Here is an 18,478-nt window from a genome sequence, read left to right as displayed (position 1 = left end):
CAGTGATGGTTATAGTAACCATTATTTTTAGAAGTATTCCTATTGTAGTGACCAAAACCTAATGCGAAATTCAAACACTGTTGTGCTAGATTCTGTAAGATATCTAACAGAGACTGTCTTCACAATGAATACCTGAGCAGTCTGATTCTGATTTATTTCTAGTACTTTGGACCAGGTCCTGAGATGGTAACAGTGAGATCAGCATCATTACATCCATGTCAGTAGTGCTTTGGTCTATAATTTATGATATTTTTAATGTAATTGTGGATCATTCTAGATGTGTATTCCTTTTATAGTACTTGAGAATTTTCCTAGTGTTACATACTCACTTTAGTGATAGAATATTTTTTTCTTCCTATTAAGAGATTAGGAATCTTAATATATGAACACAGTTAAAAATTGACACCATACCTTAAGTTTGTCTGTAGAAATATTTACTTTGCTCTGAAAAAATTACTTTAGCATAGGTTAAGCTACTTCAGCAGCCAGTTAAACTACATAAAGGCAAAGTTTACTATGCAGATTAACAGTGTTTCTACAAGCAGATATTCTGAAATATAGCAGGGTTCTAAAGTAGCCCCCTAATTAGCTCTGCAATATTTTTTACATATACACAAGCATTTTCATCTTCATTGATGAAACTGTATCATTATCTTGGTAATTATTGTCAACACCATCAACCATTGAGTGAGGATTTTATCATATTAGGCATGACATAGATATATATAGAGAATAAAAAAGCTGGTCGCTTCTCCAAAAAGCTGGCCATTAAGCAAAGCAAATTGGAAGGGAAAAAAAATCCCTTTTTTTGGGATTTTTTGATTTGTGTGGCATAGTTACTAAATATCAACACTACCTTTGACAGATGCACATAGATTCAGGGTTGCAGAGTCAAATGACTTGCATGAGACTTGTTTGTATTATCAAAAAATTTCAAAGGTGAGCTTATCCTTGCACTGAATTCTCTGTTCTGTAGCCATTGACTCGTCCTGCAGTAGAGGTACTGTGAAGTTCTGTGTGCAGTCGGGGAAGCGTGGGTCTGAGCACAAGTCTCTATATTTATGTGAAACTATAGATGTAATCTGACATTCTTGTTCTACAAAATTTTTCACATGCTCAACTTGATTTATACTAGTCAAGTTGGTGTGCAAATGAAATCAAAAAGCTTTAAAAAGTCTTTGCACAATTCAGTGTTTAGGAATTGGACCATCAATTCATTTCCAGTAATCTACCACAGAGCTAGCACAAAGAACAGTTTAACTTACAGTCATTATCCATCGCCCTGATTAGATTAGAACAAATGACCTAGAGGAGAAAAATGTTCATGTGTTTATACCAGGACAAGAAGTGCCTCACGAGAACCTTTGATCATTTTTCAAAGGAATAAAAAAAAGTGCATGTAAATATTTTTGGGGTATTTTTATCTAGTTAGGATCATAAAGGCCTATTTCTGCATGGCAGGATATGTAACACAACATTTTCTGCTAATGTTTAACATAAATATATGAAAGATATTTTAAGGAAGAAGTCTGCTGTTTTGGAGAAGTTCTCAAAAAACAAAGAGGAAATTACAATTTTGTGTATCTACTAGTGGAAGAATTTCTTTGGGTTTTTTTTTTTTGTTTGTTTGTTTTTTTGCTTAGTTACATCTCCTTTCTGGGGATTATTTATGTAGTTTTGTCACAGCTGTGATAGACACTATTGCATCTCATTTGCATAAGCATAAAGAATAGCTATTTTGAATGAGATACTTGCTAATATTTAAAAAAAATAGGCCTGTCTATAGTTTTGCTTTTAAAATTAACCTATTTGGTTTCTAGTACAAATCAGGTAAACTTGTGAGCTGTGTGATCCCTTAATTAATAATTTTTAACTTGATTTATGATTTTCACACATACTTGAAGTAGAAATGCAGTATACTTTGAAATAAAAGCAAACAAATTGGCACCAATAAGTTGCATGTACACATTACAGTTCTTGAGGTAAGAAGAAAGGAAACATTGTGATGCTGGATTAAAAAAAAAAAACAAAACAAACTGAAGTGGCATTCAAATGCAATTTTTATTGGTATGAATAAACAAATGATACGTGCATAGTAAAAGAGTTGTTCCTTTTTGAATAATACAGTTTTGTACTAAAAAAGAATGTTAAAATTGTATCTTTCAACTTTAATTCTGATCTGCGTAGCTGAATATCCTGCATACCCTGCTACAGACAGTGAAACTTTTCACTTATATTCAGGAATTTATCTCTGGGACAAGATACAGCTCTCATTTCTGCACAAAAGGGAATGGCTTTGTACGTGCAAAATTGCTCAGCAAAAGTGGAGGCTGAGTTGAAAATATGACATCTAACAATGCTAGGAAACCTAATTAAATACTTTCCTAAAAAATCCAATCGAATATTCAGATTTTTTTGCTTTATCTGAAATGCGAAGAGATTTATTCACTTACACCTCAAGTTTGCCACTTCAGATACATGATCTCAATTAGGTAAATAAAGCTTTTACAAAACCTGAAATAAACAGGTAATACCAATTAAAATATAATAAGGGAAGAGCAAGGCTATGATGTAGTTTTACTTGTTATTGTTGGCACTCTGTTTTGAATAAACCACTTAGGATGATTCATTGTTCAATGATTATTGTATAACTTCTGAAAGGTATTTTTATCTCACATTCATAACTGGTTTGCATCCTTCATCAGAACATATTCCTCTTGCAGCTATTGCTCAAAGGGAGGAACACTTACATAGTATTACTGCAATAATAGAAAGGAAATGGATACTTCAGATAGCGAAATTAGAAAGGAGTATATAAATACGCAAAGATAACTTGGCTGTAGCCCCCCAAACCCTATAAATTACATAATTTTAATCAATTTTAATGAAAATAATATTTAAAAAAACATTCTTTTTTTACTTTCAAAGCACAGGTGTTAGCTGTTATATTTAAATACTGTTTGCTTGAATCTCTTTATGTAACTGTCATCATGGACAGAATTAACAGTACCCTCTACTGTACAAAGTACTGGTGAAAACATGTACCCATTTTTAGGTTTACGTAGCATCTTTTACCGTAGACAACTCTAGAGCTCTTTGCAACTACAGTGGAGGAAAATAACTGAGCAAGTTAAAACAACCTGAGTAACTGTTACTTGAAAGAAAATTATATTTTTAGTTTGTCTTTAAAATATGTCATTCCAACTGTTTCTTGTCCTCTGATAGCTGTACATGGCTATATTTGCCAGTTCTGATTGGAACATGTAGAATTCTTGTATATCTGGCTATCTCAGACTGGTGCGATATTTATTCATTTATGTCATTTATGAAAAAGATCAGCCCAAAGATTGTTTGAAATTTGATTACTGTGTTATGCTGGTTTAAGATTCAAAAATGCCTCTTGTCCTACAAATTTAAATCCTGTGACAAAAGTAATTTAGCCACTTACTGACATTAGTCTCTTTGGAAACCAGTGAGATATTTGCAGTTAAAATTTTCAAAGGCACTAAAGTTATTTTTGATAGGCAAATTCTATTCATTACAAATAAATGCTATTCTTAAATGTACAAACCTCCTTACTGTGACAGTCAGGAGCTGGAGAATTGAATGTGTGCCTAATCTTGGGTTTGTTTTCAGAAAAGTCTTTTTCCCTTTGCTTGCATCTACCTGAGGAACTCCTTGGCCTGCACAGCAGAGGAAATTATTCTTGTTTCTGGCCCTTTTGCTGCACACAATCACTCTGGTTTTCCAGTGTCATCCACTGTTCCTTTTTTAATTTCTCAGCCAAAGGAGGAAAAGTAGGGAAAGCCATTTAAAGAATGCAACAAATAGCCAGTAAAAGAAAGAACTGTATCTATTTATTGTGTTGGGACAGGCCTGCTACAGGGATTGGTGTTGCTATTTATCTGGCAAGCATGTAAACAGCTCTATTTGTACGCTAGCCACTGAGAATGCACCGCTAGCAGTAGGATGGCTGCTGCTGGGAAGCACCTGTCAATATATTTAATTTGTTTTAGAAACATAGTATGGTGATGTCAGCAGAGTGAAAAATGATGCGTTTGGTACCTTCTTCTAAGACAGGAAGTAGGAGGTACAGACAATTAGAATATAATTTTAACTTCAGTACCTAATAAACTAAATGTGATGATAGCAGTCAGTGTGGATTCACTGAAAATCCAAACTCTCATAAGGTAATTTAATTTCTTTCTTCGATAGGATAATGGTGTTTATTGGTTGGAGATACTATTACGGACATGGGGAAGCAAATCTTCAGAACTTGCTTCCTAAATTCTGCTGAAAATTCTGTGCAAGAGTTGCAATAAGTTGCAGGAGTAAATCTGTATTTCTTGCATATGCATGAATTTATTTCATATGTGTAAATGATGTTATTTTACATGACGTTTTCACAGGTAATCAGGAATAATGTGGATTAGAAAGGAAAAAAAATGGATGCAGAGTAGATTCACCAAAGAAGTTACGGGGATGACAGACTCCTGTTTTAGCAAGTGACCTGAGTCCTCTGACTTTATCTTTTCACCTCCAGCATCATGGCTGCATTCAGCACTGGAAAAGGATTCATTAAGGAAACTGCTTGAATGCAACCTTTCTTTATTCATAAGGAATTTTGTAGGTGTTGATACTGTGGATTCATCTTATGTCAGAGTAAAATTCTGTCACTTTTTGATTTCTTTAGTTGCCTGTTTGTGCTTTAATTTGACATCCATCTATTCTGAACTGGAATTTAGATGACAATTGAATGTCACTGCACACAGCTGTGGGTACTGGTAGGAACTGAGGTCTAAAGAAGTTCTTACAAATGAGATGCAGTAATCACTGCCTTTTCTGCTCTACCTGAGGTGAAGTGCTGTGTGCTTTGTACTTGCAATATTCTTCATGTCCGATATGGCTCCACTGCTTCTAATTATTAAACATCATCCTTCCCAGCACTGGAATGCTATTGTCTGTTCTCTTGCACTTTGTGGCTGCTAGCTTTCTTCCCTAACAAGTCCTAGACATGGTGCAGGTGTCAGAACACAGGCCAGGAACCATTCCTGAAAGCAGATTGAATATGATCACACTTTATGGCTCCCATATATTGCTTGGTATGGCTGAGAAATTTTAATAATGTGGATATAAATCATTTCATTCTTGTAGTCCTAAGTGACAAAGATCATGGGCAAACCTCATTCATGGATAGAAATGGAGCCAATATCTCTTTTTGAATAAGGGAAGTTTCAAAAGTCAGATGTTTATATGACACAATTAAGTATATTGTCTTGGTAAACTGGAAAGGACTCTGAAATCTGAGTGTATGCTACTCGTGAAAAATAATGTTAAGTACTGCCCTTTATAAATTAAAATTAAAACGTTTACAAAAAGAGAGAGGACATACCTGCCAGATCCTGATGCCACCTAATTCCTGTTAGGAGAGGGAGGTGGTAGAGAAAAGGTCAAGGAAATGACAAATTTTATAGGATTACACAGTGTGATGCTGATGTAATACTGTAATGCATGTTATCCTGTGTAAGAACAAGTAAATTTAATTATTTCAGGCCAAATCCACCATGACTAATTTAGGCATCTCTGAAGGCCACCAAATGGTGACTTGCACATGTCTTCTGCCTTGAATCTTTTGGGAGGTTAGGCACTTAGGAACAATTTAGGAGGAACGGCTTTTCTCCCCAGGGCACTGAGAATTTTAAGTCACATTGTAGCCAACCTTTAATGAATTCTGCATTGGTTGACTCTCGGACTGACATGTTCATTTTTAGGCTTGTCAGCTTAAAGAGATTTATATAGTAGATTTCAGAAGAGTGCAATAAAATGGTGAATTTTGAAGCAAACAGACAAAACCCAACTGAAAACCACATGGAGGAAGAAAAGAATATTGAGGAGAAGAAAGCATTGCTGCATGCAAATACATAAGCAAATTTTGTGAAAAGAAGAAAAAAAGCCAGGGGAATCCAGTACTGGTATTACTAAGGAAAATACCAAAATTATTAACTTAGAGTGAATCAGGAAGATTGGGAATACACTACTAGAACGTGCATGCATTTATAGAGCAAGTAGTTGATGGAGAATTTGAAAGTATTACTGGGGACTATGGTTGCTAATTTTGACATATATCAGAAATAATTTAGGAGTTATTTAATTGGTCTTAATACAATACGTAATTATAAGAACTCATGCAAAATTAAATATTCCATTCTCTGAATATAATGGTAATGTCATGTATTATCTTTAGTGTTTTCAGGTAGATAGTATAGTTATAATAGTACAGAAAGACAAAAATGCTTTCTTCTGCTCACTGTATCTTGTGGGAAAACTGTCTTTGGTATTTTTTTATGGTACATTATATAATATAGCTTAGCACTTTCTGTGCTGAATTGTAGCTAAAGAGCATTGTTTCTGTAGTAAATAATGGCAACCAGAGATAAATCAAATCTGACGTGTACTATGCCACTGGGCTGTTGCTGCAGTGGAAAAGTCAACATTTAGAACAGAAAATCAAATGCACATAAAAGTATCTTATTTGCCCCAGAACACTAATTGCAAAACCCAGGACTTGATTCAAAACAAAATCCTTCTTAATCATATGTTTAATGTAAAGCACCTCTTGATTAAAGTCAGTGCTTAAAGTTAAGCCTATGCCTGAGAATAGGCCTAAACGAAGGGAAATTTTGTTGCATGACCTGGGACTTGGGTACTTAAGAACTGAAATCTTTTGGTTTGATTTTTTTTTCCAGAGGATAAGCTAAGTCCACGTAGAGTATAAATCTTAGAGTAGTCAATAGTACCAGAGAAACATTTCAGTGACTGTCGTGATGTGTCAACGCTGTATCAGGCATTCCTCTTGCAATATGAAAATATTTACCAAGGCATGTTGCAAACATCAAAAATACCTTTTTAAGTGTGTACTTTCTGATCTTGAAGTGAAGCTAATAGAAATGGCAATGTGTGTCAGTCAGAAATTTGGTCAATAAACTGTTTTAAAAAAATCTGTTTAAGTTGTTCAGATTTCAGAAGTGGTGGTTTTGTATGTAAATACAAAGGACAAACCTCTTTCCCCCTTTTTGTAGGTAACACTATAGTAGGTATCGCTAGTCATCGTCTCCACTAAATTACGGTCAGTGCAGTGTTCACCAGTGACAAATTTTGACTTGGCTAGGAATCACTGTTTTTTTAATCGCTTTAAATGCATTTAGACATGTAAATGTATGCATTTAATGCAAGACAAAAGGGCAATATATATGGTTACATTTTTTACTTTATACAAAAGATAGCTTTTTGGCATAATCACCTTTGTTCCAGAAGTAAAGGTGTATTTGCAAAGGAAGGAAATATTTTAATGGTCTGTGGGGTTTATTTATTTAGCTAAAATCAAGTCTATTTCCAGAAAAGATTCAGTGCAGTATTTGCAAACTTTTGCATTTTACCCTACTTCATTTATTCACAGCCTGAAGATGTAATGTTCACTTCTTTTCTTTCTTTGTTTCAGTGAAATCTGGGCAGTTGTACCCATCAGTCCAGATGCTGTTTGTTTGGTTTAGAATCAAAATTTATATATGGGGTTTTGCAGATCCCAGAAAGAACTTTTCAGTCATACTGAATTCCCTATCTTTATTAGGGACAGTGTGCCTTGGTGCAATGCACATGTTCGCCTGCAGGAGCCCTCCTGCCTTTTCTATCTTGTCACATGCCAGAAATGATCAGGCAGAATGAGGTCTCGTTCTTACCTAACTCCGTTGGTGGCTTTCAGGAGTCTTCAGACATATACAAAAGCACATAAACAGTGGCCACCAGAGCCAGCTGACTCACTGACGTTAGGGAAGAGTTGGCCTTTTTTTTTTTTGAAGTACAAAAGTAAGTATGTTCCATCTTCCTTTTTGCAATTATTTGATATAATACCGAGTCAACAGTATCACATTTATTGTGTAAAACATAACATGGGCATCAGGAACACAAGCTATTTTGCCCAGGCTTGCTCTACAGAGTATGTAGATTTGAAGCACAAAATCTCTTAAATAAAGCCATGGAAGAAAAGGGGGGAAAAAATGTTCCCCTTAAACTAATTCACGAGGACGAGGTGTAGGAGTAAAATGCTATTTTCATATTTGTGTACCAAAGTTTATTGGACTTGGTTAGATAATCTGTTTTTGTAACACCATAGTGGAATTTTCATAAAATACTAGCAGTGCTTTAAAAAAACTCTTTAAGTAATAACTCATTAAAAAAAAAAATACTATGGATTGCAAAAGATACTGAATTGACACCTGCAATGACTGAAATTTTCATCCACAGAACATGGGTGGCTGCAGAGTAATCCCCATCCTTCATCCCCCAGCCCAAGCCGTGTGTCTCACCCTTTACCTGGATGCACCACTTCAAAGGGTGAGGGAACTATAATAGTTTACTCTGCATTCCCATTCACTTGCTGAACTCTTTCCAAAAATGTAGTTGCTGATCTGAACTAGAGCTCCACGTTATTTCATATAGATTATCTTTTACCACTACTTAAGTCCCAGTCTCTATTCAATTGGTATAAGATTGCTGAATTTTCAGCCTGTTGGTTGTCACTAGAATAGTCTGTTTCTCTGTCAAAGCTAATGGGACTTAGTGAAGGGCGGTATTTTATCAGCTACATTTAACATATAGACTGTAAACCAAACCATAAAAATAGTGTGAAAACTAATAATGCTAATTAAAGAACAACATTGCCCTAATGTACTTGAGGTAGTGAACTCCTTTTTAAATTATTGTTCACTACAAGAGAAAGGCATTCCTTGTAAAGCTTGAATACCTGGGATATTTCTGAATGCAGTGGAGGAGATGACAGCCTCCCACTAATCTCTGTATCAATTGCAGGGTTGCATGGGGACCACTTGATCTGCAGAAATGTGACATAGGGAGGCACACATTTTTCACAGGAGACTCATACAAAAAACATAATGCATTGAGTGCTTGCATAGAAGGCCATATCTGAAAGCCCACATGAAGACAAATATTCCTTAAATACTGTGCTAACTTACAGCACTTGGATCTGAAATAGCAAGATGGCACTTTACGTACTGGCGTTTCCCCCTGTTCTCCTGTTGGTTGGCTTTCTTTGATTTAGAAGAGAGGGGTTTCAGTTCAAGTGTCTTTCTCCTAAAATGAATGGAGATCAGCAATATTTCTGTAATAGCAGCAGCATTCCTGGCACTTGATATACTTTGGAGATTTTATTACCCAGGTGTTCATTTGGATCTTTAGACTGTTGGCTCCTGGGGGAGCTCAGCAGTCATTCTGTTACAGCACATATAATGCTGTGGGAGTTTATGGATCTCTTAAATATAGTATAGAGCAAAAGTGACAATTGTTATAGAAGGTATAGGATGTGTTTCCTACTGCTGCTTCGGTTGTCAGCTGTGGAAGAAAGCAGTAGGCCTTCTCTCTGCCCCAGTTAGATCAAGTAGCAGTACTAAGCAGGAGAAGGTTTTGATTCAGAGATTTTGAAAATCTTCCAAGTACAGGCAATCCCTTCTAGAGTTTGCCAAAAGAGGAAATGTATATGACTGTATTCATGGCTGTAAAGTAGTAGTCTGACATCAACTTTGGATGCAACAGCATGATTCACAACAGGGGGAAAGGAAGATTTGTAAAGAGAGTAGGCCTATACAGTGTTTTCTGTTCATTTCCGATTCATAAGCTAGGAATAATCATCACATACTTCATTTTCTCTTTTCTGTTTCCTGTGTTAGTGTTTTATTTTTCTGTTCATCTGCCAGTGATATCTTACATGTCTTCTCTCATCAGTCTACACAGAACTAGCTCGCTGAATGGGAACCTTACTAATGTGTACTGAGGAACAAATGAATTTAATATATTTTTGCTGGGTTTTATTTCCAGTTTTTATTGCAATTCCATATAAATTTTATGCAGTAAGTGCTCTTACTGTAACACTCAAAATTTTTGTTAAGGTCTTTGGGGAAGAATCAGCGGTTAGTACAGAACAAATCATGTATCCTAAGAATTTTAACTGGAATACTTATGATTCTTTAATTGTCTCGTTCACCTCAAATACTATTAGAATATATGTACAAACAATATAATGTCATTAACAGAATTATGAACCTGCTTATTATTAAACCCCTCTTTCTAACTAGTACCCATACTCGCACAGACTTGAAGCTTCCCTGTGCAGTAGTTTTGAGAGTTCGGAACAGAAGATAAAATAGGGATGAGAGAGCTGTGATCTCAGAGGAGATATTAGGCACCAAAAATGATGGTGTTCTTGTTCCAGCTCTTACACTGACTCTGATACTTCCATTTCTATAGCACTTGCCATCTCTGGATCTCAAAGTGGATTATAAAGAATAGTGATTTAAACCTTCCTGCACCTCTAGGAGATAGGTAAGCAATATTATTCCCATTTTACAGATGGAGAAATTGTGATACAGAGAGGCTTAGTATTTCTTCTTAAAGCTTATTTATGAACACGTATGCATGCACACACACACACAGAGCCAGAAGCAGATGTCAGAACTTTCATTGCCCTCTGTTTTAAGCTAAGTCCATCCTCCTTTCCATTTAACCTCTCTGGTTTATATTCCCCATCTGTAAAAAGACAGACACAGGTGTAAAGGTAAAGGTGGAAAGATTTGCTTGCACATGAATTTCTGTGCAAATACCAAAAAAAACACCAAAGAGAAAAGTTGCCTTTGAAATCCAGTGCATCTTATGTGTTAGGCAGAGGGTATTTTGGGATTTGGGACAATGATTTTTGTTGGTGGGAAAAGTTGCAGGTGTTCTGCACCGTCTTGTCTAATATTTAGTGTTATAAAATGGCCCAATATGTCATATAAGCATATTAACTGAAGTTTAGAAATGAAAAAATTTGCATGGCAAAAGACTAGACACAGCCAGTAACTCAGTCTCTGTATTATCTGAAAGAATACTGTAATCAGGTTTTGCTGCACACCTCAAGTTCCACATCAACACCATCAATGCTCAGCTTCAGACAGGAGCAGAAGGACAGTAGTGCTGCACAAAAACAGCAATTGCCCTGGCTGCCTATCTGGATAGTTTTCTACCGTGGAAGCCCTACTGTGCCTGTACTGCAGTGTGAGTTCCTCAATATCAGGCATCAATCTAGACTACTGCACTTGCATATTTACAGAAGTGATTAGTGAACTTTTGTAAAAAAGTTGTAAGGATCAAATACAAGCCTTGTTATTGCTATTACTATTACTGGAATGATTGTGTCATGTAATATTTAAAAAGATATTTTAAAAGATGTCTAGAAACTTGATTGGTCTGATCATATACTCTGTCCAAACATCATAAAGATTCTTATCTCAGCCTTAAGTGCAATGTTAAAAAATATCTTGCAAAAGCTTTAAAAATCCTTTTTAATTATGCTGCTAATGTGCTACAGAATCGAAACACCCCAAACATAATATATTAGATGTTTTAATGTTAATAACACGTCTGGCAATTGTCTGTGTATTGAACAGATAGATTATACAGAAATGTTTTCCCCATTTTTCTAGTACCTCCTGTGGCATAGGCAGGCTAGATTAGACAAACATAAAACACCCAGGTTAACATGTTCTCATAAGTAGTCTTAACTTCCCTGTGATACTGTAGATACATTTCATACGTTTACTGGTGAATATATATCATGAATGAGTATGGCTAATGTATATATTTATGTTAAATGGATCGGAGAATGGATGTGTTTGTGTGTCAGCATGCAAGCATCAGTATGTATGCATGGCTGGTTTGATTCAGGGATTTGTTCTAAAGATTCCTTTATGTTTCAGTTGTAACACTTCATGCACAGAAATATACTGAATTTCAGGTAGGGATTTAGCTGAGGAGCTAAGGTAAAACCTGATTTTATTATTACAAGCTTTATTAAACAATAACGAAGGTGATGATGATAGTAATGCTTCAGTGTGAGCTAGTTCCTTGTCCCAACTTCATGTGTGACTGAGAGCAGAATTTAACCCAGCGTCTTCCTGAATGCTAGTACAAATCATTTGTTACCTTTGCTCCCAATTACAGTTAAAATAGCCAGTGTCTTGAGGTAATAAAGCTACTGCAGCTGGTGGATTAGGATATGGGTTTGCTAATGCATTGACCTTCTTCATCTGTGTAACATGAGTTAATTTCCAGCCTGACTGCTGAAATTTGAATTGTAGCACTAATGCACCATTTTTTTTTTGTCTGTCAAACCAGACTAAAGGGTCATTTGGTGATGAGGATAATGGTTCAGTTTGAAAGAGAAGGAACACTGACTTCAGAATCTTTGGGGGTTTCTAGACCTGGCTTAAAATAACAAGCTGAACTAGAAAAAATAGGCTTGGAAATTCCAGTAATATAGAACCTGCAAGTTTGGCTACTTGCCCTGTTCTTATACTGAGTCTGTATAGGCACATTGGAATACTTGCATGACCTGCCTGACAGAATAATAAAGCAGCATGTGAAGTTTGGTTTTCAGACTATCAAGCCTCCAAAAGACTTTTGTCTGAAAAGTGAATCAGCATTAAACTGTTTGCTACCATGAGGATTTTAAGCAACAATTTGTGACAAGTTTTGAATTTTTCTCTACTCTCTTAGGAAATACTAAACCTAAGAACTGTTGGAGACTAATTTATACATATATATATATATGTATATATATATTTTTTTATTTTTTTTCCTCTCAGAAGTGTCTTTCTTTCTTTCCCGCAGCACGGAAAAGGATATGTTAGTCACTTCTACAGGACTTACCTGAAGCAGCATGATTTGCACAAAAGTCGACCAACAAAAAGCATCAACTTTCAACTTCATTATCTTGGCCATCCAGTTCTGTGTAACTGAAGGATTTGTGTGCTGTTGGAGACATCATGGCCAACAATAGGACCTAATTGCTCTCAGCAGGCCTGAGAAATGAGTTGAAATGTGTAGAACTGTAGGAACTTCAGAGGCAACTGATCTTGCCTCTCTGATCAGTGTGTGCCTGTTTACAGCACTATATATCTTTCTCTCTCCAAAATGTCACTGAGCCCTTTAGATGTTTATATTCACCACAAGAAGCCAATCGTACAGATAAAAAAAATGTGCATTATAAATGCAATATCACTGTTTTAAACTTGACTGTTTTATATTATTTTTGTGTGATCGAGTGTTCCCCAAACTATTCCAACTTTACAAGAGAGATTGTGATCATGTTCTTTTCACCCGTGGGTCATAAAAATGTTGTTAATCTGAAGACCCACAAAATTATCAAAGACATTCTGTAGTTTATACACCGTGTTGCAAAGTGTTTACTGTACTATTTCAAAGCTTCTAAATAAATATAAAATATATATATTATATTATATATAATTTTCTGAAAAATATGGTACAACTTAGTTGATTTTTAAATGGATTCATACAGTCTACACCATACACTAAAGTGAGAAGGTAATTCAGGGTTCCTAAACTATCCTTGCTAAAATGAAAATAAATTAGAACTTTAATAGTACTTCCCCAATATTCATATTTTGGGCAATCCTGTTTTTTCTTGTTTTAAAAAAAAAAAAAAGCTGTAAGCAACAACATTTTGTCTAAAAGTTGTAATGAATTTTCAATGCCAAAGATACAGCTGTCAATATTACCAGAATGAGCGCTATGTACTATCAGAGGTATAAATCACTCTCCATTATTTTGATTATATTTCTATGGTTTTTAATTTGGAATCACAAAATCTTTTATAAGGCTCTATAAATTCACCTGTATATGTTGTTAAAAAAAGAACACTGGGTGTCTGTACATTTTGCAATGTAAGATATAATGTAAGTGAAGTTAAGTATTTTAAGAAAATCATCCCAAACTCATAAGTATGCATATGTCCATACACACACACAAATACCCACACATCTCTCTTTGACATAGTTTTGTGAAACTATACAAATATATTGCTAAAAATATTTCTCTTGTGGCTAGGAATAGTTGTTGATAGAATTCAAATTGCAAAGGTAAAGTATACGCCAAGCTGTTGACTCTTTTATCACAAAGGAGATTTGAAATTAGGAACATGGCACATTCTCAGCTGACCCCTCTCCCATTGGAGTTAAATGGGGTTGGCTCTCATCTTTGTTGGGAAAAGATGAAGCCCTTGCATATATTCTTTATGTTCTGTAATAATTCTGTGGTCTGGAACGGTATCTTAGAGCGTTTCTTTTCTATGAAATATTGAAAAAGATAAAATTTCAAAGGTAAAGTTTAAAATTACTTTCATGTCCATGGAGTTTAAGTACCATTTACTAAATGTAAAAATCTAGTAAAATGTTTTTTCTTTTTTTTTCTTTTTGTATTGTGTTTTTTTTCCCCCCAGTGTATCTTAATATGTCTGATATCAAAAACAAACGAGAGAACACTGTGTTGTCAGTAAATGCCTAGTCAAACTTGAACAAATTCCTAGCAATGATTCAGTATTCAAGAAGACAAGAGGAAACCTCTCACCAACTGCAGTTGAATTCAGACCATGCCATGATATAGAAATCCTTATATCCCCAACAATGTTACAATAGGATTAACATGGGGGAAATTATTTAGCCACTGCTATGCCATTAAAAGGTTTGGGTTTCTTTCTTTTGTTACCATTTTTTGTTTGATTGCTTATAATGACAGTTTCTTTTAGATAGAAGTATATAAATCACCTTTATGGAACCATCCTCCTACAGACCTAAACAAGACTTCTGATCAGTTTGTGAGAGCTCTTTGCGCAAACAGAAACTGAATCAAGGCCTGAAGTTGTTAATTTAATACTCCAAACAAAAAGAATATGCTTGTTAAACACTTTTAATGTGTATATCTAGCACATTTGTATAACTACAAATTATTTTGTGGGATCCTTTTTAAAATGTGTATATTATACAAAACATGATGATTTAAAAGCACCAACAATAGCTATTGATTTGAGCAAACACATGCTGTAGGCAGCAGAACCTTGAGTTTCCTACAGGTTTTGTTAATTTTGTAAAGAAAAATGAAATTTGTGACAAATATTTCATGTAAAGGGGTTTGTTAAATTCTTGTTTCTGCTTTTACAGCAAGAAAGTCCTTGCCCTTCTTAAAATTGTTTTTATTTCCAAATATCTTTTTAATAATAGACATATACTGTAAATTAAAGTTGGTTTAAGTCTTTGAGAGGGAAAGGAAAGATTTTTCCTTTCTATTTCATGGACAGTTGAAGTGTTTTTATTTAATGAAACTGCCAACACATTTGCATACCTTTTTTTTTTTTTTCTGCCAAACTTAACTATGTCATACCTTGTTCATTTCCATAACTAAGCTCTTCCCGTGAACAGTGTATGTGATACACATACTCATTTCTTTTCTTTCTTAAAAATGTTAAATGTAAATGTTGGTTCACTTATACACAGAAATTCTTCTGAGTTCATTGGAGAGTCCCAGAGTGAATCATGATAGATGCAGAACTCTTGAGGAAAAGGAAGTTTTGAAGTACTACTGCCTAGGATCCCAGGGTATTTAAAGATAGAGCTTTTGCTGATTTCCCTAGCTCACTGTGAATTTCAGCATGATAGCGTTTGACAGCATGAACTTTAGGACACATTACAAAACAGTACATAGCTGCTGTGTCCCTGGAGAAGTGCTGAGAAGAATATTGGACAGCACAGGCTCAATTTCTCCCATTTCTTTGTTTTAGTTGGAAGATACTTCTTGTACCCAGCCAACTCCCACTGAATTTGACTTGTTCATCATCTCCCATAGATTTCATCATGCTACTAGGTGCCTATCTGCAGTGATAAATGCCTTTAAACATTAGCTTTTGTATTTGCCTCTTCTTTCAGGCATATGGGGTGCAAATGCCTAAGGACTCTGATTTGCATATTGGACAGAAAAGTAAACTGAAGTAGTCAGAAAATATTTAGATTGGATATGAAAGGAAAATACTTATACCCATAAGCTGGGATAAGGAGGGTTCTGAAATCTTCATTAAAGGTTTTCAAAAACAGTTCAGAAAACACCTTTCAGGGCTGATATAAGTGTACTTAAACCTGCCTCAGAGAAAAAACATGGAATATCCTCTCAGCCCTGTTGTTCTATAATGTCCCTACTGGGGCACACTAAGCTTTGGAGGATGTGATCTGTACACAGCTGTAGGGATAAGAATGCTGTATCCTTCAATTAGCTATCGGAAGCAATATTCAGTTTTTAAATTTACAGTTTATGAGCATAACAGAACAAGCTGTCTGGGCGAAGAGCTGTCTTTGAAGTGAATTCCACTTCCAATTGAAGTAAGTTCCAGCACAGAAGACAGGATGATATAAAGGATTTAAAAAAAAATGGAATCAGACCTGTAAACACTCTTTTTTATTATTATTTTCAATTCCTGATTGAGATACATAACAATGGATTTCTAAGCAGCTTGCCTATTCAATTTCTTCAAAACCAGACTTTAGCTTCTTCCAAAGGGCTTCTTCCAAAACTTAAATAAAACCATTTCACTACTTGAAATAAAATTCCAATTACTTAATGCAAGTTTTTACTAAGCTGCCTATTGAAAGAAAGAGAAAAAGAGGTATTTCCATTACTATATTCTCAGCTGATTTGAACAAAATGTAGTAATGTTTCATAAGTATTGCAAAATAAAGTGGAACAACAATACTCAGATAAATACAATTTGTAAAGATTATGCTTCCTGAATTATAGTCACTATATATGTGTGTGGGGAGAGGTGTGTGCATGTGTAAAGAATTATAGCTCAAAATCCTGTAAGCTAGTTCCTACTGGACTTTTTCTTCCAGGAGTATGGTCCTATCGGTAAATGCAAACAGAGGGGTAGAAAAATGTTTATGATATTACAAAGTTAGACTTGTTCCTTAATGTAGAATGGAGTTTTGCATTCAAGATTCTAATTCAGCCCATTCTCCATGCGTTATATCCATAATCAAGCACACGTTTCACTATTTGACGTCCAAAATTTTACCTGCTCATAGTAGGCTTTTTTTTTTTTTTTTCATTATTTTCTTTTAAAGTACTATCATTCCTCAGGTAAAGGGTGGATAAATAGTCTTCCTAGGCTGAGAAGTTGTCATTGCAATTTTGCAAGGCTGTTAAATATTTGTATGTCTTATATGGTGAAAGGTGATCATATCCTGCCACTGTTCCACGTTCAAGTCTTGAGTTTTCTGGCATTGGGACTTATGAATTAAAATCTACACAAAGGCATAGGGGCTAAAATAAGCATCTTTGATATACATTTAGTTATTGCAATTTGATTGCAAAACATTGGCATCGGTCATCTATGGAGAATAGAAAGTGGTTTATGCTATTTGCAGTAACATAAAAGGCAGCCAGCAAGACTTTATTATTATATTAAGCTATGGGAAGTTCTGAAAGTGTAAGTTAAATCCGTTGCACTGATCCCTACAGTCAGAGCTCAGATTCTTGTTAGAGTTCCTTCATTTTATTTTGTCTCTAATCTGCTAATCTGTCTTGGTATGAAATGGATACATATATATAGACAAATACACACATCCATTAAAATGCTGTTGAGCATCTGTGTTTTTGTAGATATCCTTCTATGTAAGAAATGAGCAAGAACTAGCTTGGACAGCTTTCTTGAAATTTTGAATTTGAATTTGTTAATAAAGATCATGATATTGATAGGCATCAGGAAAAATTAAAGCTATGTGGGTGTAGTTCTTCAAAAGGCAAATGCTTCTTTAGGAAGTATCCTGTGAAAAATGTATAAATAAGAATGCTGGAAATCTTGCTGAGTCAAGATGAGACACACTGTGTTGAAGCTTTCTTGCTCACTGAGTCAGCACTGATTAAAGTGTCCTCTGGATGTTAACCAATTGAAAGGTATAAAAAATGGCAAACAGGATTCAGACATTTAACATTCTGACTAAGATCCAAAGGCAATAGGTAAATATATATTAACATATTAATGCATATTATACAACATGAGATATTCAGTTAAACCAAACAGTGAAACAGTATTCTTTGAAATACATGCACTTCAAAAATTAAAGTTCATCTGATGTTCAACTTAAAAGTGTATTTTGGATAGTTCAACTTTGACTTGCACTAACAGCCAAATGTGTTGTTTAACAAAGTCTTACGACAATATCATGAAGGGAATGTAACCAAGCCAACCTTAAGTTTTAGAAGTCTTGGATCCAAACAATCAGGTTGCAAAACTGAACTGTATTTTATATGCATCAGAGCCTAATTCCATTAAAGGCAGTGGCCCAAGCCACAGTGATTGGAAGGAGAGCAAAAAGCAGTCTTCATTTTTTTCTTTATGCACATGCATTTTTAAGCAAGAGCAGCCTACAATAAAATTATTTGACACCAGAAAACATAAACTTCACCAGCACTGCTTTCAACAAGCTGCACAATCAAGTTTGGGAATCTGGGCATGGCTATGTGTAAGCTTAAAACAGACGTGTTTCTAATAGCTTTGTCTCAAGGCAAAAAAAAGACAAGTAAAATG

General features: G+C 35.0%; 1 protein-coding gene across 6 annotated transcripts in view; it reads left to right on the top strand.

Annotated features, from left to right (window-relative positions):
- Positions 1-14,311, top strand: part of PCDH10 (protocadherin 10) — a 33,794-nt gene extending 19,483 nt beyond the window's left edge. For 2 of the 6 annotated variants that reach the window (XM_061354639.1, XM_061354640.1), the window contains exons 5-7: positions 8,302-8,391; positions 10,318-10,392; positions 12,718-14,311. In XM_061354639.1, the coding sequence (XP_061210623.1) occupies positions 8,302-8,391; positions 10,318-10,352 (125 nt within the window). In that variant the 3' untranslated portion in view covers positions 10,353-10,392; positions 12,718-14,311. Of the gene's footprint in view, positions 1-4,409; positions 4,965-8,301; positions 8,392-10,317; positions 10,393-12,717 lie in introns of those variants that run through there. The other 4 variants (XM_061354644.1, XM_061354642.1, XM_061354641.1 and 1 more) reach the window with 3 other exon arrangements.
- Positions 14,312-18,478: the final 4,167 nt, after the last annotated feature.

Source organism: Neopsephotus bourkii, unplaced genomic scaffold (assembly GCF_033783945.1).
Source record: "Neopsephotus bourkii isolate Nb327-2 ecotype Australia unplaced genomic scaffold, CSIRO-AGI_Nbou_v1 NB_741, whole genome shotgun sequence".
NCBI classification, from domain to species: Eukaryota; Metazoa; Chordata; class Aves; order Psittaciformes; family Psittacidae; genus Neopsephotus; species Neopsephotus bourkii.
The sequence above is the reverse complement of the archived record's forward strand: the minus strand, read 5'-3'. Positions and strand labels throughout refer to the sequence as shown.